Source organism: Lagenorhynchus albirostris, chromosome 8 (assembly GCF_949774975.1).
Source record: "Lagenorhynchus albirostris chromosome 8, mLagAlb1.1, whole genome shotgun sequence".
NCBI classification, from domain to species: Eukaryota; Metazoa; Chordata; class Mammalia; order Artiodactyla; family Delphinidae; genus Lagenorhynchus; species Lagenorhynchus albirostris.
In genome coordinates this window covers 19,910,819-19,934,198 of record NC_083102.1, presented here as the reverse complement: position 1 = coordinate 19,934,198, position 23,380 = coordinate 19,910,819, and the positions used below count along the sequence as shown (strand labels likewise).

At 42.2% G+C, this 23,380-nt stretch overlaps 1 protein-coding gene across 1 annotated transcript in view; it reads right to left on the bottom strand.

Annotated features, from left to right (window-relative positions):
- Positions 1–23,380, bottom strand: part of CHCHD3 (coiled-coil-helix-coiled-coil-helix domain containing 3) — a 287,860-nt gene that overhangs the window by 17,111 nt on the left and 247,369 nt on the right. The window contains exon 7 of the mRNA XM_060155965.1: positions 3,224–3,359. Coding sequence (XP_060011948.1) covers positions 3,224–3,359 — 136 coding nt within the window. The remainder of the gene's footprint in view (positions 1–3,223; positions 3,360–23,380) is intronic.

Sequence of the window (23,380 nt, the reverse complement as noted above, 5' to 3'; positions counted from 1 at the left end):
TAACAGTCTAAATGTCTCATGTTGACCCGTGAGGACTGTTTAAGACTAGCTGAAGAAAGATTGATGTGAATAAGTGGATGAATAAGAGACGAAAAGGCTAAGGAATATCCGGAAATTTTCCTATCAGTAAAATCTATTAGTGTAGAGAACAATGCCCCAAGGGAACCAGTGAAAGCCCAATTTTATGAGTCACTTAAAAAAGTGGAATGGATTTGGCTACTGGAATTATTCCAAAGGGAAAACTCTTGCACTATGCCGGAAATGGACAACATGACCTAATGGGTTGTTGTGTTTAGTATCTCAGCCTTTCCAGCTTGTTCTTTAGATTTTACAAGGAAACTCAAGAAGGGGTTGTGGACCAGTCAGGAACTGTAACAACAAATGATTAGGACCACGTATCCTGCCAAAGTCCCTTTTAACAACAGGGGCGGAGCTAGACTCACAAGGTTAGACTAGCTTCACACACACACACACACACACACACACACACACACACACACACACACACGGAAAACGTGGTGTTAGTGGAAAAGTGACTACTCATGAAATACTGATATAACCTCCGCTGGCCATCTTGGTTTGGCATGGTCCTAAAATGGGGCAGCGCTAAACTACACCTTTGCTCATGGCGTTTATAATCCCACCCTCCTTTCTGTTACTTTCAGTCTCAATGACTACTTCATTTGATCTTCAGGTTTTTTTCCCTTCACTTCATGATTATCGTTCACATCTTCCCTCACTGCCTTATTTCTGTATTAGTGGATACTGGATGTCCCTTCACACACACAACTGAAAAGCCAAACACTATGTATTTTTAAATTTGTTTTTATGGCAAGGTCTATCTTGGTTTAGTTGTTAAATTTACCATCATGACTTCCCTGGGTTTCAATTCTCTCAACTGTAAAATGGTGAAAATAAAACCATCTCTATTTACATCTCAGGTTGTCATAAAAAACAAATAAGAGAATGGATGTGAAATGACCTTGAAATCTAAATCTACAGACATACAAGGTTTTACTGTTTCTTGGTTACTTCCCATTTCAATGCTGCCTATCTTAGGTTTAAAATAAGGTCTTGTGGACATATCTTTTTCATATCAGCTGTTATATACTCTAATATTTGAATGTAACAGTTGTAAAAACAATAGTCACCTGAAACATACTCATTGAAAATATTAAATTATGCTGCAGATGGGCAGGGGGGTCGGGTGGGGAGGGGAGGACGGGAGGTCCCCTTTGGAATCACTAGTAATAATTTGACGCTTTTGGCCGATTTGTTTAAGCTGGTTTCAGCACAGAATAAGGCAAGTAAGGAAAGAAGGAAAAAAATTTAGACTTATTGAATACTTTATAGAAATGGAATCCTCACAACACTGCAAATTACATTACCTCACTTAACAGATGAGAAAAATCAAGGCCCAAGGTTACAGAGCCAATAAAAGAGCTTGGATACAAACTCAGATTTGCCCAATTCAAACTCTGTTGCACCATGTAGCATGCTTGATTTTGTCACAAGTTAAATAACTCTTGTTTTGCTCTGTAAATGTATGCTATTGGTCTCATGGGGCTGTGTGTAGACAGTTCAACACAACCCAGACCATCAGGATGAAGTCAATACTCCAGACACCCTTGCAGGTGCTACTTCAGTAACGGTACAGATCACTGTGGACACAGGCACCTATGTTACAAGACACCAGTGTCAAAACACGCACTTTGTCTCCGCCATTATGTGCACTACCACCCCCCCCTTAATACAGAACTAACATCAGCTAGAAAAACCCATGAGCCCAACTTACAGGTTCCACCTGCTTCAGTCAGTATTAAAATTGAAGGTTGGAGATTGTTAAGAACATATCAGAAGCTGTTTTTAACAAATAAAATGTACTAACTTAACATCCGTAACACTACTTCTACCAAAGATCTTAAAAGAAAGGTATCCCTGGCACACTACTAAGAGTTAGGCAAGTCCCGTATAAACAAGAAAAAGAAAGAAGCCTTTTGTGACGACCTAGAGGGGTGGGATAGGTAGGGTGCAAGGGAGACACAAGGGGGAGGGGATATATGTATATGTACAGCTGATTCACTTTGTTATACAGCAGAAACTAACACACCATTTTAAACATCCAATAAAGATGTTAAAAAATAGAAAAAATAAAAGATAAATGCTAAGGAGGGAAAAGAAAAAAGCCTTGAGCCACACGGCTTTTAAAGACAACACAGGCTTTTAATAAATCTTGGTTCTATGTTTTCTACTAGTGTTGTTATTTTCCAGATATCCAGACAATACTACCCTCCCATCAGATATTCACAGAGTGTTAGAAATTTATACTAACTGGGATTATTATAACTACAGCAAATTAGACTGCAGGAAGGCATGCTGTGTAATTCAAACACTAGATTTAGTTGGGTTAGAAGGTCAAGTCTAGGGAATTTGTCAGCAGAAAGAACCAAGGTTTCCAACAATTTCCATCTCTCAGAACAATCTATACCCAACAAAATCAGTTAAATGATAGGCAATTACGTGACCTGCCAGAATTGATAATTTACTTCAGCGTTTATCATTAGCTTTCTAAAGTACACAAATTAGAGAAAACACACGTCCCGTGATCATCATATTATTCTGATATGAAGGGTCATGAGAAGAGTATGGCTATGGTACACAGAAGCGATGGAAATTGCTTCCTAGATCCATGTCTGGCCTGTCTTTCCCTGCCCAATTGACTGGACTCTACCAACTGGCAGAAGATTGAATGGTGCTTCCATGGTGGGTTTTTATTTTAGTTTTGTGTTTGCCTTTCGTTTTTTTAAACCAGACTCTCTGCATGACTACTTGCTGTTTATGGACTTGAAGCTGTTGGCCCCTTAACATGTATCCTTCCTCTTTGCTGGCTTTGAGTACTGGCCCAGAAATATGGGGCAATGACCTTGAGGACACAATTATAAAGTAGAGGACAAAAGTTCAAAGCAACTAGAAAAGGTATTCTTTACGTAAAACCTTTTTTTTCTGCAAGTGGAACACAAGGAGACAACGGACTCTTCCTTCAGCCACCTGGATGAAAGGTGATTAAAACTTAACCAACTCATGACAGCAATTCTTGATGACGACTAGTTTGGTTTAAAAAGCTTTTTCATACACATTAGCCTACTGAGTCCTTCCCAGTGCCCATGACGTTGGGCTTTTTATTCCTCTGCTGCCCTAGTTAGCTCCTGGTTTGTACACCCACCTGTTTGGCCTGATTGACGCACTGCTTGTACTGACTGGCCAGAGCGGAGCAGCTGAGGGTCTGCTGGGTGTTCTGGCGGTAACACTGGAGAATTTGGGCCTGCAGATCGGCACAGATGGGATGACACTCATACCGCCTGGAAACAAAAACAGGGACCACTGAGACAAATGGTCTTCAACCGGAATAAAGAACAAGGCTAAAAAAATATATAAAACATCAACTAAGATATAAGTGTTACAACGCCCCCCCCAAAAAGTTGTTCTTAAACAAAAAAGTTTAAGAACAATAATTTTCTTTGACCTTTAAAGAAAGATATCACACAAGATTAAGTGATTTCTTGTTATACAGCAGAAACTAACACAACATTGTAAAGCAGTTATACTCCAATAAAGATGTTAAAAAAAAAAAGATAAGTGATTTCTATGAAATTAGTTCTATTAATTGACACCACTGCGAGCCTCTCTGGACAGGGCAGCATTCCCACCCTACCTCAAACGTGACCATGTGAGTGGGGCCAATTACTCTTCAGCCCAGCCAGCTAACTCAGGAACCTGGGAGCCCCAATGTTCTCTTCCGTTCCCACCTCCAGTTGGTCACAAAGCTTGATATCCTGCAGTCCAGTCCTTTCTCCATACTCACTGTCATTACATTAATTCCTAATCATTTATATCCTGGATTCAAGCAATGACCTTCACGGGTCTCTCTGTCTCTTAACGTTCACCCTCCACTCCTACCTCCCAGAAGGTTCTTTCTAGTAGTAAGTCTAGACAATATCTGCTTTCCAAATAAAATACATGGTCAACAGGCAGGTCCTTTTGGATCAGGTTCCTGCCTAGTCTTTTGCCTCAACCAGACCATGTACAGGGTTTGGTCCTTACACGTCCCTTCACGTCTTGTCTCCACTGCTCTTGATTTTGGAAATGCTCTGCACCCAAGCCTCACCCAGTTCTATGTATCTGGAAAATACCTACCCATCTTTCAATACTTGAGCTAAGTATTGAAGTGCAACCTCCTCTATACGGCTTTCACTAGAGCTCTCTCCAACCACAGCAGAGTCTATCATTCCCTTTATGGTGACCCCCTAACCTGTATTAACTTCCTTTACCATGCACTACACTACAGTCTACTGCAATTTACTGGCATGCAAATCCCAAGTAAGGACTGCATCTTATTTTCTTTGTTATCTCAGCTATCGACATGGATCCCTCTTATAGAAGTCATGCAATAAATTGTTGAGAATACAAATGCGTGGAGAGAAAATTTAATTCCTTGAGCTAAAATTTTACTAGTTATACTTACAAATCTCAAGATTTTAGTTAGAGTGCTTTCAGTGAATATGCACTACTAAACATAAATGCTTCCAAAAAGCTCATAATATACACTTGAAAAATGATAATAAAAAAATAAACCAAATGGATTATGCAAACAAAAATGAAATATTCTTGTTACAATGGTAGAGGAACTTGGAATATAAGGACTAAATACACAGAAAAACATATATATTACTATCACTTTAATCTAGGGATTCATTTTTTTTCAAATTAGTTTTGCTTAATACAAAAGGTTCCAGCCTCTTATCAGTTCTTCTCTTGGAATTTAAATTTGCTATTTCCATAGTAATCATGAAATAGCATTATTTTAAATTGATGAGTTCTGAAAAACCCCTAGAGAACACAGGAGAAATATTTCTCATCAATAAGGAAACCCCTGGCTGACAATCTGTCTCCTCATTGCTTTTATCCAACACACTAAGCTAGTATACATATTTTGCTAGAATAGAAAACTGAAATGCAAGCCACGTTACTGGCCGCTAAGGGAATTTACTTCCTACTACCCTCTAAAAAAGTAGACACAGAGATAACATTGCTTGTACTCTTTCATTCATTACCTTACTGTTTGGCCAAACACCTAAGAACAGAATTTAAATCCAATCCCAGGAGTTTCAACTCGCTTTAAGGTTTTGAAGTTCAGATGTCTGTGAATGTCTCTGGACACAGATTTCCCTGATCCCCTACCATGAACATCAGTATCTAAAAAGAGTCAGCTGTGTTTCGAAGGGTAGAAGCACAGCTACGACTAACTGACTATAGCAAGACACACTCCTGGACTAAATAACATAAGATCAAGCATCAGGTTAGCTGAACCCAGCAAATATATGATGAATGCCTTTAACAGTTCATGAGAAAGCAGGGTTACATGCTATCCTAGTGTGGAGGACCATCGTCCCTCCAATATACCTTAGATTTAAAACAGGGGGAAAGAAGATGGGAGAGAAGGCTAGAAGCAACCCGACCAGATATGCAGCCCCTCCCCATTAACACACAGCAAAAGACCATAAAGAATGAGCTCCCACACAGTGCTCATCACAAGGAAGATGCTGTGGTTGTTTTTCCTTCTAAAAAGTCTCTTCACAATGGGATTCATTCATCTAATACTATGGACTCCTTAGAAAGAGGTAATTTAAGTTATATGTAAGCATTTACCCTGGGTTGAGCTATTTAGTCATGCAAGTTAAAGTCCGTGAGTTATTCATAATTTGAAAGGTGTCAAAATATACTTTTACCACCACAAATCAATACTACTCACTTCCAGGGCCCTTTATTTCCTGTATGGTAGTCTGTTCTGTGTGAGTGAGAGTGCGTGTGTGCACGCAAACGCAGACATTTTCAGAAATCCTTTTTGTACACATTTCAACCTGTATTGATGATTAGATGGTATAATGGAGGAAAGAGGGGTGGAAATCAACATAATTGTCTTCCAGTTCCTGGACTAGACTCTGGTACATTCTGCTTGGATTAATCCGTAAGGGCAAAGCTCTGTCTCTGTATTGATCTGCAATGCTGTTATGCTGCCCTAATGCACTGTTTTCACTTTGGGAAAATGCTAAATGAGATTACTGTCTAACATTAGGAGGCCATAAAACCCAAGCATGGCACCTTCCATTCAGGAAAAGGGATTCAAAGACATTTCCAATATGCATTATGGTCAACCCTCCATATAGTCATTGAGTCAACAATTGATTTTTATTGACTGCTTTCATTCCTGCTGATGGAAAAAGCCACCATTAGGTAAAAATAACAAAAGGCAGAATTTCAAGATACCCAAGAAGGAAAATTAAATCTTAGCAGCAAGAGACATTTAAACAATTTACTATCTTTGTATGAAAAGATTAAAAAAAAGAAATGGTGAATGACAAATGTTAAGAGAAAGATGAAATATCTGGGGAACTTAAAACCATAATAAAGAAGTGAGAGATAGAATAGTTGTCCAAAAACATACTTACCAAAAAGGAACGGGTGGAATAAAGTTGATACACGGAAATATATATTGCTCAAAAATAAGAAAAAATCCAGTTTAGTGGACTTGAAATTATTGGGGACTTTTGATGGATCCCACCACTTGTCTCCTCCCGCTGCTTTTCCTTTCTGTACTCTATACGTGGCTCCCTGTCTCTTCCCTCCTCCCACCAGCACTAGAAGCTGGCCCTCTGCCCTTCCCGCCCTACCCCACCTCATCCCACAGTGGTACTTCGGGCCAAGGAGGTCGCTGACGGTATTCAATGGCAGAACTGGAGACCAAAGATCTGGATAGAGAACAACACCCAAAGAAGCATTCCTGGTAGGTATTCTGCAGCCAGTAAAACAATTTTTTTGCCAATGTTTAATGCTAATATTCACTTAAAAGGCAGCTAATAAAATACATCCAAGTATTCTTCTCATAACACTGAAAGATCAATGTAGAAACTTCGGGGGAAAAAATAACAGAAAAGAATAAAGATACATATTTAGGCTGTTTCTAATTTTTAAGTGCTTAAAACACCATGGTGATGGACAAAAATTATCACTACGATGATTTCCTTTGTAGAGTTTCTTATAAGTTGAATTAATTGGTCAAAGAGAAATGAAGATGTTTTGGTAAAAATGACGCTGAGATAAATAAGCAGTATTCAGAACTCTCTTCTTAAGATTCTAGTATTGGGTTTCCCTGGTGGCGCAGTGGTTAAGAATCCGCCTGCCAATGCTGGGGACACGGGTTTGAGCCCTGGTCCGGGAAGATCCCACATGCCATGGAGCAACTGAGCCTGTGCACCACAACTACTGAGCCTGCTCTCTAGAGCCCACGAGCCATAACTACTGAGCCCATGCTCCGCAAAAGAGAAGCCACCGCAATGAGAAGCCCACGCACCACAACAAAGAGTAGCCCCCGCTCGCCGCAGTTAGAGAAAGCCCGTGCGCAGCAACGAAGACCCAATGCAGCCAAAAAGAAAAGAAAAAAGACTCTAGTATAATACATTTCCACTTAGTTATCTGTTTTAGAGCTATCTGTTGGTTTTGCTGCTGCCTCTCCTACTTTCATGTCTTAGAAACTTCTTTGAGGTGGGTCTGAGCTTTATATTTCGAGAAAACTACTTACCCATCATTTTAGTTCTAATATAAACAAAAAGGATAATGAGGTAATTTCAGAGAAGGGAGAAAAGTGTGGAGATAGCCCTCCTCATACCACTCGGAAGGCTCAAGAAGTCATGTAATGACCATCAGTGAGCAGCCACAATTCCTAACGCTCTCGGACACAAAAATCATTCGTTGAGTGCAGGGTGGATACGAGAATGGTTGGCGCTACAAGGGGAATTCTCATTTTTTCGGGGGGTTGGGGAGGAGATTCTGATCTTTTAACAGGTTGCAACAATGCATCTTTCACGGGAACCGGTGACTTTAGAAAAAGGAATCAGTATCACAACTCAGTCCTCTGAATCCACAGGAGGCGGGTGATATGCAAGGAGGGAGGGGAAAGCATTATCAGTCTTCCCCCAGGTTTTAGGATCCTGAGTAAAAGTCCTAAAACCAGGACAATCCCAAAGATGGGACCTCTGGTCACCTATCCAAGATGATATGAACAAATACAGTGCTCTACGCACACAGGTACACTGTTCTTAAACCAACAGGCCTCCCATGCCCTAAGTATATGAGCACAAACACGCCAGGATATAAGGTGAATGAAAAACTTTCCAATTTTGCAATATATTTTTCTTCCTTATTCAGTAATATTGGGTACCCGGAAATGATGGGGGCATTAGGAAAAACCTAGCAAGAGAGTGGGAACCTAGTAACGCGTGACCACATGAAACTGGTGGGGGCTGGATGACTCTGCCTTCTTGCTTAGTGGACAATACACCTCAGCACTACAGGACTCCCCAGTGCCTGGTTTCCTTTCCTGAGGAGGCAGCTCTTGCCCCGCTCTTCTTAGAGAACCCTCATGGTATCTTGCCAATTTCACCATACCCTGCGTGGGATTCTGCTACATGGGCTCGTCCCACCAAGGGTCTAAACTTAGAAAAATGGGGCCATCTTCTGCTGCATCTCCAAAGAACAAGGGCCCCAACTGTTTTGTTTTGTAAATACACTTTCTTAAAATCTCGTGACGTAGAGAGGTTGGCTAACTTTCATCTTCCACTATATCATGGTACCCTTGCCATATCTGGGCTATGTGCAGCAAGGTTTATATCTCTAAAAAGGGAGATAAAATAACTGTTACTGGGACTTCCCTGGCGGTCCAGTGGTTAAGACTCCACGCTTCTACTGCAAGGGGTACTGGTTTGATCCCTGGTTGGAGAACTAAGATCCCACATGCCACATGGCCAAAAAATAAAAAAATAAAATTATTACTTACACAAAGGATATCTGGGATAAGCAGCAATAACTATATAGAGTTTGGGGACACAGAACATAATTGATGTCAACATTAACTCAGGGGCTTCCCTGGTGGTACAGTGGTTGAGAGTCTGCCTGCCGATGCAGGGGACATGGGTTCGTGCCCCGGTCCAGGAAGATCCCACATGCCGTGGAGCGCCTGCGCCCGTGAGCCATGGCCGCTGAGCCTGCGCATCCAGAGCCTGTTGCTCCGCAATGGGAGAGGCCACAACAGTGAGAGGCCCGTGTACCGCAAAAACAAACAAACAAACAAACAAACAAAACATTAACTCAACCTGGAAGAACTCGAAATCAACTTCCCATCACACTTACTTTAGGACAAAACCAAATACTCAAGAGATGTTATTTTCTCAAGCTCACACAAAGTCCTCTCGTTAGGTAAAATTCTACACCTAACATACTGCACTTTAGTCTGGGTGACCCTTAATTTAGAGAAGTATAAGCCATCCTTCCCTCTCCCTTTCTTCTTTAACAATGCCTGGTGTGCTGTTATTGCTTAATAAATGTCAAGTAATAACACTGTAATTAAAATGGGCACTAGTAAGTTAACAATGCAGCTCTTTGCTTTAAAGGTGCCTGAGAGCAGCAGTTTATACAAAGTATCTGGAGCATAAACGTCACCTCCTGCCACGCACACAGTAGGAACAAAATTAAATCACAGCTCACAGAAGTGGGCCTTGGTTATAAGAACTGAAATACTGGGAGTGTTTTCTCTGTCCCATCAAAAGACCTACAAGCCACGAATGAAGACATGTCTAGGGCCAAACATTAAATTTGAATCTCCAAAGGCTGTATCAGTGTGTGAATGAGACCAAGTCATCTTAATACACACCAAATTATTTTTACTTGAAATATCTCAATAAGACTTCAAGGCCAGGAAAAGCATCATCATCATCATCACCATCATTATTATTATTAAAGAAAAGCATGACAAATCTCTGACTTTGTAAAGTCACTTTAATTAGACAACTTAGAAAATGTTAATCTTGAGCATACACAATGCATCACCCTTGGATTTCTTTTCCTTTAAATATATGTATCTATATAATACATTGAACTCATGCCAACACAAATTAAAAGTTACATTATTTTACCTATGAGGCTTTGGGAGTTATTTCCATTTCCCCTATCCTGCTACTTTAGAATGTTCACTAAAATTGGTCTAAGGATAGAAAATATGAGAGCTGGTTCATTCATTCTTTCATCTACGCAGCTACTCCGACAACAAATATTATTAAGTCACAGACATTTATCAAGCACTCATTACATGGCATCACTACGGTAGGTGCTGAATAAGATGTGATCCTTGCCTTCTGCTGGCTCCCACTCTAGTAGGGAGAGACAGAGGTGTACACGAAGTCTTATAATGAGAATGCTGAGCTATAAACAAAGTGCTAAACAGAGCTCTCGTTTTGAATGGAACAGGAACTGAACATACAGTGTTCTAGACAAGAGGACATTCATCACCAGTGAACAGGAGGGGAAGACTGGCCTTAGGATTCGCTTGAAGTAACTTTCAAGCCAGCAGGAAGATCTGTCCATTGTATCTAAACTATAGAGACACACTCCAAGATGGAGAGGAGAGACCTCTTGAGACCTTGGGTATATGAATACACCCGCAACCTGGTTACTCCAAGCCTTCTAGATGCCTCTGCTTTCTCTCAGAGCAAAGTTTAGTGCTTGTGTTCATGACATTTGCCAACACAAGCTTGGTTTGGCGGGGTGGGAGTAGTTGCGTATGGTAAGAGTTTACAAACTCTTTGAGTCAAGTAGGGAATCCCTAGAAAATAATCAGAGGCCAGATGCCCACTTTCAGACCTGTCAACAATAAACGAGTGTTGAGACAGGTTTCTGGTTGCTCTGTCTTGGTAGGAGGGCTATGGTGCCGACTTTCAGCTGGTGCCAACATTACTCTTCAGCCTTCATCACTTTCCTACTTAGGGGCTGCCTTCGCTAAGTAACCACGCTACTGTTTCCTACTTCATATGGCCAAGAAGGCGAAAACTGGATAATTTGGCCTTAGATCAATGCCCAGTTTCGGAGGCAGGAGGGAGACAGTAGGAACTGGAATAAGACGGGGAAGGTAGAAAGATACTGGGAAGCTGAAGAACCTACCAGAATTCGAGGGGACTCCTGGACAAGAAAGGGAAGCATTATGGGCCAGATCAGTCCAGATGCAGAGAGAGCAGAGGGACTGGCTGAGCAGCTAAACAACCCCTGAGGAAGGACAAGGGAAAGGGGAGACTGCAGGCTCCAGGATACGGGGCTGCAGCAAACTGTGGCATTGGTTTCCAAATTCTGGAAGGGCCTTTATCCCCTTCATCACCCATTCTTCCTGCTCAAGTCCTCAGGCTCAGAAGAGGAAGAGCTGGATACAGCCAACATGGTTGTCTCCCATACAGCCAAGGAGAGGGCACCAGTCCTGGCAATCTAGCAGGTTTTTACTGAGAGAGGACACTTGTAATGAACCTAAGACACTCTGACCAAATTTTAACGGAACACTGGAGACAACCTCCCAGAGATAATCCTTCCGTATTTGGAGCAATATTTATTTCATAAGCCTTATTATATCATTTTCATCAATGCAATCTGACTACTGCAGTAGCACAGAATCACAGCATCTTCAGGTTGAGTAGTATGGTACCAGCAGCCTGTGGAGAAATATGGTCAAGCATACACTTTCATGTTAGGTCCCTATTTTTAGGCGCTTCTAATTTTTCAAAAAGAATTACGCTCTGGGATGAATTGTCTATGCTCCTTCTCAGCTGAGGAGTGACTTAGGGATGAGATGTTTGGTGAAATTCCATCTGAGTCACCCAAGCATAGACATACATTCTGGTACCCTTACCTCTTCCCTGCAGTGATCAAATTTGAGAGAGTGCTTTTAATACTAAGATAAGGACAGCTTAGTTTAAAACATTTCAAAACTGCCATGTATCTCGAGAACTGTGACACATTCACAGTTAAAAACTGGGTTAAGATAAAATTTTAAGTCTGTAGTGAGAGAGTGTGTTATAGTACATTAGGTGATACTCTTTTTTCCACTACATTTTGAAAGCAAGATCCAAATACTAGATACACCCAGGAAGGAATGTGCCTGGCTCTCTTAACTGAAAGAACTGCAAATGTATTACTGCAGTGACAAGTAAAGGAAAAAAATTATCCATACTGATCTGCCCTTAAGTGTCAGAGTACTAATAATGAGGAATGGAAAGAGGGCTAGAGCTGGGCCTCTTGTCTGTTTCCCAACCCTTCGATGAGCTGAAAGGGAGGAGGCTTAGGCTCTACCCCTGCCAACAGGAAATCCCCAAATGGGTGCACTACGCCATGCCCTAGTGACTAGGCCATGCCCGCAAACTCCAGGAACTGTCAGGCAGAAAAATGCCACCTGGACATCACAGGGGTGTACATACTGTGGAGGAGGAGGTAAAGGTGTGTACAAACACAAGGGAGAAAAACTCATACCTGTAAAAGAAACACCTCGTAAAAGTCACAGGTTAAGACAAGGCGGTGTGACGGGTGTAAGGGAAAGAGTACAGTGGTAAGCGCCACAACTGTTCTGAGGAGGGAGCTGGGGGAGGTCTAGGGAGAGTCCACGGAGGAGAAGAGATGGGTTGTGAAAGCCTTATCCCGAATGCAGGGTAAGACTGTAAGAGGCAGAGAGGACATGTAAGAAGGTCTACGTGAGCCAAGGCCCAGGCTCAGTCATGCTGGGCGCGTCCAGGGGCCTCAGGTTGTAGGGAGGGTGGCAGAGGTGAGAGGCGGCACTGAAAAGGGAGGCACTGGGATCTGGATGGTCTTCCAATAAGACAGAGGATGCTTAGACTCTGTTCTGCAGGTGGAGACAAACCACCAACCTCTCCAAATGAGACAGCAAAGCCATCAAGGTGCCTAAGCTGATCGGATGTGAACAAATCAGATAGATGGAAGTGGGAACCATCTAGGCTGGGAGCCCAGTGGAGCTGTGTCCAGCTATAAAAACAGGCAAGAATGGAGGCACTAGAAAGCAAGTATGGAAGGATGCAGTAACTGACAGAGGTGGATATCAAGAAGACGAAAGACTGGGCAATACACATGTGGCTTAGGCCTGGGGATTTAAAGAATGCAAGTGCTTGAGCAATGTTCCCAAGTGGAAACGACCTACCAAAATCTAGAGTGTGGACCTGGAGCTCAGCACTGGGAACAGGGCTACAATCATGGACTGAGCATCCCCTGAAAGACACAGCAGGGAGCGCAGAGACAGAGGGCAGGAGGGACAGTTGAGCCCTGGGGAGCAGCCCCATTGGGGGTAAGGTGACAGGGAAGGAAGACGGAGCGGTCAGAGAACTGGGAGTGGAGAGAAGCAGCAGTATGACAGCATCACGAGGCTGGGAAACCAGAGCTTCATGAAAGAGAAGAAAGTTGAAAAGAATACAGATTGATAAAAGCCCGTGGAATTCAATCCCCAGCAATTTAGAGAAATAATTTCAATATAGTACGTAAGGCAGAAGCCAGACAGCAGGAAATTGGTAAATAAGAAAATGGGCAGTAAAGAGATGAAGGCAGTGGGATTAGGTCAGTTCAATATCCTTTACGGAGTGCTTGTTCTATACCAGGCACTGTGTGTGTGTGCGTGCGTGCGTGCGTGTGTGTAGGAGAGAAAGACACACCTATTTTATAAGAGCTGCTTCTATGGGGCACATCTGGGAACACTAAAAATATGAAAGGGGAGGAGTACATCTGGCTGGAGATGACCAGAAAAGGTCTTAGATGAGATGCAAGAATTTCAGTAGTCTTAAAGAACAGGAAGGGCTTAGGCAGTTAGATAGGAGAGAAAGGCACTCTAGACAGAAAAGTAGAAGAAGCAAAGGCTGTGGAAGAAGAGAAGAAAGTTTGCAGGCAGAGGCAGTGACATCACTAACAGACTTTTTTTTTTTTTAAAGATTCATATGGAAATTTACATGCAAATCAGAAAGCCAAAACACTCTGAGCAAGGACATGCTCTACAAGTGATAAAGGAATTTCCAGAAAGTACAGTAATGAGCAGAGGTGAGCTTAGAAGTTGGGTAAAGAGGGAAGGTTGTGTGAAAAAAGGAGAGTTTTGATTCAACAGTCTTTAAAAAGAAAGACAAGAAGGGCAGGAAGGAGGGCAGACATGGTGTGATTAAAGAGAAACATGGTGTGATTAAGGAGGACCACGGTTCTCTTGGTTAAAGCGTAAGTCCACAGTGAGGAATATTAAAAGAGAGATTGGTGAGACATAGGAGGGGCGGAAGGAAATCTTTCGGTGGGAAACCTCAAAAGCTAGATGAATCATCTGACAGTAATGGGAATTCACGTGAGTAAGAAAGGGAACAATCCACGAGAAGAGGGATTCTCCTCCTAAAGGCGTCAGCAAGTAGCTGGCTGTTTCCCTATTAATACCCCATAAATGAGGGATACCTCAAAAGAATTTCATAACTAATAAAAGTGAAGAGTTTATATGGGATGTATAATAACAGTGAACTACACGTGCATCGATGGAACATCCACACAATTACTCTTCAGTTTAAAAATTCCAACATTTCTTTTTACGGTCCTGATTAAAGTACTCGGTACTGATGCCGTAACACATCATACAATCTCAACCCCTTGTGTTACATAAACAGATTTAAGCATGTTTCAGAGGACAGGCAAGATTTAGCAAATTGGCTTAACATTCTAGGCAGCTGCTGAGACTGAAATTGACAAGACTAACCATGAAAGTAGAGGAAACAACAACCTCCTGCACACAAATTCTTCAAATGATTATGATGAGCCTCACACATGAGTATTTCTGAGGCGGAATCACAATGATTCCTATGTAAAGGGATAATGATGTATTACTGCAGGACCAGACAATGCATTTCTCAATTCATGTCCTGGATTGGATTCATCATGCTAAGCCCCATTAGTTTTACATCTCCCTAAGGGTTCCAATTCAGCAGTATTAATCTAAGCCCTCACACGCAGCTCCAGTCGCTGAACGCCTGCCATATGACTGTCCTTTAATACAGCTCTCCAGTTGAGTGTTTCTGGAGGAAAATCATATAACCAGGGTAAATCCATAGGTAGACACTAAATTCTGCCTACCATGTTTTTACATTTCTGTGGTAAATTCATTCTTGCCCTCTTTCCCATGATTATTTCATTACATCTCCATTCTCCTCTCACTCTTGGCCATTTTTCTAATTTTCATTGACAAAACCAGAAACCAGATAGCTCCCTCACTGTCCCATCATAAAATCTGGATCTGCAACTTTTCTACTGTTACTTTGGAGGAAGAGTGCCTCTCTCATAACAATTCCTTTCCCTACTAGATCATTTTTAAGAGCTCTCCCACGAAGAGTGCTATCTGAGAGAACTCCCTGCAGTGATGGAAACGGTCATGTCTATGCAGCCCAACACACTGGTCAAGGCCACATGTTGCTACTGAGCACCTGAAATGTGACTAAAGCAACAAAGGTAAAATTTTATATTTTATTTAATTTTAATAAATTTAAATCTAAACAGTCACCCGTGGCTAGTGGCTATCATATTGTTGAAAGCACAGCTCTAGCAAATACTATTCTTATGACCTCCACTTCCTACCTTCCATCCATTCTCTTCTATCCACATCCAAGTGGCCAAATCCAACCATGCTTGGCAGACGTCTTATAGGACCAATCAGCATGGACTTAAGTAAATTACTCCCCTCTCCTGAAAGGGGCTTCTTGGCTTCTACAAACACTGCACTTCCTCCCTTGCTTCTCCTCCAGCTCATCTTCTTCTAACTGATCTCTTGATGTGGGAGATCCTCAGGGCCATATCCTGCTCTTCTCTCTATATAGTCTCTCCACCAGGATCTCAACCATTCATGTGGCTTTCACTTGTGTGCTGACAGCTATCAAATCTGTACCTCTAGCCCTGCCTTCTTACAGGTGTCTGCCTCCTGCTATTCACACTGAAGGTTTTACAGGTGCTACATATTTAAAATCGAACACTTAATTCCTTCCTCTACCCGCAATTTGTTCTTTCTTCCCCATCTCAGTAAATGGACCTTCCAAAATCAGGGAATTCCCCCTTGACACCGCCTCTTCTCTCATTCCCAATATCCAATCTGTCACCAAGCCTTATCAATTAACTTCAAAAACAGATCCGGAATCAACCTATTTCTCTCCATCTCCATTGTCATTATTCTAGATCAAGTCGCTACCACCACCACCTAATATTTCAAAAATCTCCTAAGCAGTCTCCTGGTTTCCATTCTGAGTCCTCCAGCCTCATCTTTACAGCAATTCATTATCAACACAACAACTGGAACGCCTCCTTTTAAATGGATCTTATAACTTCCAGGTTACAACCCTAATCCTTCAAACACTCCTTACTGCTCTTAGGATAAAATTCGAAATACTAATTATGGCCTAGTAGGACGTGGCCCCCCGCTCCATCTCCGGCCTCATCTCTCCCCACTCTGCTTTCCTGCATGCTTCCTTTCAGAACCCCAAAGGAGCTGAGCTCCTTCCTCGGGGCCTTAACGCTTGCTGATCTAGCTGCTTAAATGACCTTCCATTACGCTCCCCCAACACCTACTATTTTAGCCTAAAGGGAGGTCGTCTCTGATCCCTCACAGGGGATTCCCATGTCACATGATCTTATAGCATTTGACAGCACTTAGCACAACTATAACTGTCGAGTTTATTTGGGCGACTAGTCATTTCTCTGATTAGTCTGTAAGCTCCAAGAGGGCAGGGCTCATGTCTGTTCCATCTACACAGTATTCCCAGCGCCTGGAATAGCATCTGGCAAACACCAGGGGCTGCTCAGACCCCTCACTACAGAGCTACTAGGGCACTCCACTTCTCCTCGCCACTATGTTGGCCTGAGTGTATGTGCGCGCATAAGGTGGATGGAAGTGTGTCCAAAGTACTACACTGGGGGAACAAATGTTCCTAATATCCCAACTGGAATCGAGATGAGTTTTCTTCTAATAAAGTAGTACGACCAAAGTTAGTTAGCTTCCATAATATAGTCACTGCTTATACTTGCGCCATTTACCCTGATGGTTAACATAGGATCTGGCATCTAAAACACCTACGTCCAAATCTGGGCTCCGCCTTTCTCTTGCTATGGAAGCTGGCGCAAACTGCTTAATCTTTGTAAGGTGCAACTTTTTCATGGGTTCCTACTGTTTTGCTGTAAAGATTATTAAGATAATACATAAGCCCTCAGCACAATACCTGGCACACAGTAAGCTTTTAACAAACAGTAGCTGCTATTATTACTATTATTCTTATTATCTCAACTAATAAATTTCAGTAGGTTGTTCTAGGAACCTATTAGTTACCACCTTATTTCTAAAGGAAAATGGGTTTCCACTTTCACACTGCCAACTTAAAAACCAAGTTTTAGAATACAATTCACGTGAGGGTTGGTGACTGTTCACGTAACCTGAAGGTGTCCACGAAGTGTTCAGGTGGCAGCAAAGAAGGTTCCTGCATGTGTTTTTGATAAAGGGATTAAAAAGCTGCACTCATGTTAAAAATCAAACCTCAGCATGGGGTATATAATTAACATAAACCTATACACCTTTTCTTCTCTCAACTACGTTCTCACAGAGAGCAACAGTCTTCCCTATGAATAAATGGAATTGTATCTGAAGTAATTACACTTGGCACAGATTTGCCCACTGCTGGTGGCAGGGCTGCTACTTGTGACTAGGCACTGAGGAGGAACTCAACAGTATTGATGGCAAACTGCTTTAATTTTCTTTAATAGTAGCAAAATCCTGTCTAAAACAAGCTGGACATTTCAAGAATAATCAACACCACACAATTAACGTTCTATTACCATTAAACCAGTATTCAAACAGGCCAGAAACTGGTTTTCAGCCTCTTTCCACGAGTTTCTGTATCTTCAGTGTCATAAATGTCATTCTGTAAAGTCAAGCTGGCAGTCCTCAGCAGGGGGCCCAGAAGTGCCAGCGTTACTTAAATATGTCGGATAACTTTTCAGTTCATTCACGCTGTGAGATCTGTTCCCCGTACCCCACCCTCAAAAAACGTTAACCACCAAAGGGCATTCAGGAACAGGGAGAAACATGAGAGGACCAATGGTGATTTCATTTTCAAATGGTTTAAATAGGCAATGACAACACTGACTGCGATGGCCCTGTAGCCCAGGCCACAGCAGGGACCGGGGGGAAGCTTGGGATCGAAGGATTCTCTTTTCAATAATACTGATAAGAAATTAAAGACGGTCTCCCCTGTGCCTGATGAGTAGCCCTTGTGAAGGATATATGGGAACCTAGGATCTTGCACATAATAAAACCACGACAGATATCTGTGGATTCATTACTGCTCAGAAGTTAACTGCACATGACTAAGATGATGTAGAAAGCTTAGAAACTTGGAGTTTTGCTATACAGATCATTTCACATCATGGTAAGAAGTATATAATGGCTGTGGCTATACATATTATGAAGTAGACATTTCAGACTTATTTGCCTAATTTGACCAATGTAAACCATCCACAACTGGCTGCTAATGGCCAGCAACTCGTTTGGGTTAGGAATGAAGAGTCTTGAGAGAAGATCTTCAAGTGCTGCTCAGGACTGTAACTTCAGTTTAAGGTCTGAATAACTGGTATGATTATCCAAATTGGATGAATTAATGAGACAAAAAAAACCACAAGCACACAGAATAAAGCACTGAGGGCTTTTCATTAAAACTTTTCAAAACAATGGTAAGTTAATTATAGTATTAATTTCTACCAAATACTATTAATTTTTACCACTTTTTGATCTCCAAGATTAGTTATTATCGCCAATATTTATACTGAAGAAGAACCGTTTAACAGATGGAGTTTTACTACTTCTGGTATTTAGGAAAGAGGTCATTTGACTGCAGTCTTATTTCCCTGCTTGTAAACTAAAGCTTCTGCCCATGAGACACTATTTCAGAAATGCACTGAAGGTTAATATCCTTGCATGTATTACAAATGCTAATCAAAGCGCAATGTTAATATATTCTCTTATTCATTACAAAGAAAATGGCACATATGACTGCACATTAAGGACATTTTGCCAACAGTATCTTCTATCCTGAGTGATTTTTAAGTCCCTGCAAATGCCAGTCACAGTCCCACTGGTACTGTGGTGGCCCGAAGTGAGGAAAAAGAAATTGGCTTTCCTACCAGGAGCCATATCAGGACAAGAGGTAACAAAATATAAAGTCCTGTTTTGTGGTTATTTCATTTCCCCAAAACCTGCTGGTAGGTGAAAGGTGAAAAGAGAACAGAAAAAAAGATATTAAAATTGCACTACACAGCCTTTCTTCCTTCCTTCTTTCTTTCTCTCTCCATCCTTCCTATTTCTGGTTAGGCACCATCAATTAAGGGAGGTAAACAGAGATTTTTATATTTGCTTCTAAAGCAGGGGTAGCAAATCAAAGGAAAAATGCCAACTCTCTCAACACTCATGCCAACGGCAGACATCACTAATCAACCATGGCACTCCAGATTCCTTAGCCTTCTCTTGTTTCCGTGGTGTTCTAGCCTTAGCCTTGGGTTTGACTCTCCCAGTTCTGCACTTTCCTGTGGTCCTGCCATTAAGGCTGAGTATTTCATGACGCTGAAATTCAGAGGCCTGGCTATCTTCCAACAAGCACTTTGTGGTACAAAATCCAAGGTTTCTGAAAGTAAGGAAGAGACCAGACAATACACCTTTCTGACTCACTCCACATCCCTCCAAAGGCAAGTAAAGCCAGGAAAAGTTATCTGGGCTGAACAGTCTATTTCTTTACTTCCTGGAGAAAAAGAGTGGGGAGCAAAAGAGTAGGCCCCTATTAATGTTTACACCTTGATCTTAACTATGTCTGTTTTTAAAGCTGATGTGTGGTTCAGATTCACCATTTGCCCTTTCAAAACGTACGCGTTTAAAAGAAAGTTTCACGACAGTCACTAGGGGCTGCGTAAGCATTTTAGGAGCACCTTCCCTATATATAAACACAGGCGTTCATTTGGTTTCGAATTTAATTGCTCTCTTTCCAGAAAGCCCTTAGTGACAACATCTCGCATCCAGCCTTCACATCTGGCTCCGCGACCTCAGAGAGCGGGACTCCTGAGCACTGCCTGCCTGCCGTGGTAGCCAAATGAGACTCTCCCCAGCTGCTGCTGCGCGTCCTGCTTTATGACAGGGGCCTGCCTGATCACCCCGAACCATTCCAGGCACAGAGCCTTCCAGGCAACAAGAAGCTACTAGATGCAACCTGCTTGGACCAGGGCCACCTTCAGTTCCCAAGGATCACCTCTCTACACGTCCACTGGCGTGCTTTCTTTCTACTGCTCAGGAGAGGCCCGTCTCCACACTTGCACAAAGGATCTCCCCAGATAAAGAAGTTAACAGAAAATCAGAGAATGGCCAAACCTTGCATAATTTAATTTGATAAATGGCACATAAAAGTCTCAAAATAATCTGGAACATCAAAATGGAGGTAGGTTCAACTATGATTAGAAATGTGGCTGCCCCGAGCTTCCCTGGTAGCACAGTGGTTGAGAGTCTGCCTGCCAATGCGGGGCACACGGGTTCGTGTCCCGGTCCGGGAAGATCTCACATGCCGCGGAGAGGCTGGGACCGTGAGCCATGGCTGCTGAGCCTGCGCGTCTGGAGCCTGTGCTCTGCAACGGGAGAGGCCACAACAGTGAGAGGCCCGCGTACCGGGGGAAAAAAAAAAAAAAGAAAGAAACGTGGCTGCCTGAAAAACAGACACAGACCAGAAGAGCTATCTGGGGCACCTCTGTCTATCCTTGGGAGCTGAATGAAAGGTGGAGGTTTCTCCTGTGCATGTGTTTGTCCCCAACTCCCCACAGCTGCTGGCTCTCAAGAAAATGCTGCTTGCAGGCGGTGACCACATAAAGGGCAGCACTCCTCTGCTTCATAGAGAGTTGAAAAGATTTACATAATTTTTCTGGGGTCCCAAGATTTTTTCTTTTTTTGTTTTTTTGGCATCACCCATAATGTATTTGTCCACGGGATAAACAGAGACGCCTTCCCCTACAATTATATTTGCTTAAAGGAAAACACAGCTGCCTTTCTTGCATATTAAGACGCAACTGGAACTAGAGAGACCAAACAAAGATTTCAAAGGGAAGGGAAGTTTTTATAGCATAAAAGACACTCCACCAAACCGACGTGCATTGAAACTAAAAAACAGAGGCAAAGTAACGACTATTCTCCGTGGGGACAAAAGTCCTATTGAGCAAGAAGCTATAGGTGCCATTTTCCAGAAGAGCCACCTGCTACTACTTGGGGCTACTGCAGATATTCAAGAGCCAGAATTTCTGAGTCCTTCCATCTACAGGGCTGTGTGGGAGAGAGTGCACACACGGGTGCCCTGAGGCAAAACCAATAGGTCATAACTTGATGCTGTCGCTGTGGGATGAGGGAACCATCAAGTTGACTACTTAACAATCCTCTCTTAGACAGGCAGCATCTCACTGCTAGCTACTGCTTAGAGGAAACCTTTGGAGAAACACACTAACCCAGGAGAAAGCAAGTGAGGGACCCATTCCTTTGGGAAGGGGAAGGTACTGTACTGCTAAGAGGACCTGCCCATCCCAAGTACCGAATTAGCAAGAGAGGATAATGAACCTAATTAGAGTTAGTTATTATTTCCTATACTTACAATTGCATCTAATAATACTGCTGCCAGCAGAGCTGTTTTATGTGATGTCTTCTTCACGTGGCAACCTTTTCATAAATCAAAGCAAAAGCCAATACCAGACAGATTCTTGTACAGCCTGCCTGACAATAAAGGTTAACGCTGAACCTTCGCTGTTATCAATCTTTATAAATGTGTCCATGATGTGGCAAGACCGCTCTGCACTACAGTTGGCTGCCGCCAATTCATACAAGGTAGTGACCCACTAGGTTAATGGGACTGGATAATCAGTACACTTTTAACTGAGCCAGAAAAAGAAATGGCTCTCTTATCCTTGCCTTAAAGTATATAGGAGTTTTCTCCTCTCTGCCTTGGTTCCACGGCTGCCTTGCTCAGAAAGTGCCTACAATCAAAGCAGGTAAGTCAGCTTTCGTAAGAAGGTAACTTGTTATGAAGTATTTCATTGGCTTTTGTGGTAGAGAGCTCCCTGACTTGAAGATGTCATGTTTCTGAATTCAAGCAGAAAATGTTAGTGAGACGTACTTCGGTTTTGGAAAATATATGAATCTGTCTACATTAACAGAAGTGAAAAAAGTCTTCAGAAACAGCAAAGGTCAAGGAGTTTTCACATATCAATAATCCTTCCTTAACAAAAATTCACATTATACAGAAATCTGAACTGAAGGAATTCCCAATTAATGACAAACCTTAACCTAATAAACAATACTCCACTATATTTTGAATTTTGCCGTCTTCTTAAGTTCCCTACTGATACTGTGAAGAGGAGAGCTCGCCTTCTCTAGGGCATGTATTGGAGATGAACTCTGGCAATTAGCTAACGTCCAACAAAAATCAGCCCTGTATGAAATTCTGTAAGTGAAGATAGATAAATCAAACCATCAAGCTAGGCACAGAGATGTCACATAGCCACAGTCCCATAATTTGCTGAGTGAATGCATTTCAGCCTGTATTTACTGAGTGCAGAATATGTGCAAGGTGCTGGGGGAGATCAATAAACAAAATAAAATACACTTCCTGCCCTCAGGAAGGTTTCATTTCAACTGGGAATGATATTCACACACTGTAACCTGATATACAACCTTGGTAATGGGCCCTTCCCAAGAGCCTGTAATTCTCACTTAGCTTTTTAGACAACAGTTTCCTCTACTGTAAATTCAAAGTCCCTTCTAGAGGAAAACATTCTGAGGATAGAAACTGAAAAGCAGGAAAAAGTTTTATAAGAGTTTAATTCAATCTAGTAAATAACAGTATTGATAGTAATTGAACACGCTTAGGAGTATTACTGCTACAAAGATGTCTATGCTGCAGCTCGTGCCTTCAGGGGCTCTTGTTTTAGAAGGGAGGTAGGTGTAAAGGCAACTACGATGCAAACTGGGCTGTAATAAGGGCTCGAGCTACCTGAACACACAGAGGGAGCAACCGTATCCTTCTTTTGGGAGCCCGAAGTGGGAAGGGACATGTCAAGGAAGACTACAGAGACACTGACATGTGAGACGAGTCTTGGCAAGTGGACAGCTGACATGGAGGAAATGAAGGTGTGCTGTGTTACAAAGCTGCAGAAGCACAGGTGGAAGCATGCTCTCGCCTTAACGGAGTGAACTCTGGGGTCCATGAAAGAGTTAGCAAAGATGAGGCTGAGGAGATGTCAAAGGTTATTTTCACAGTACGCTTCAATATTGTTAAGTTTGGGGTGCCTGTCCCAACTTCTAAATAATGATTTATTAGAAACTGTCAATTATTCAGCTTTGAAGCAGAAACTTAGTTCGTTTTTAATCATATGGATCAGATTGATG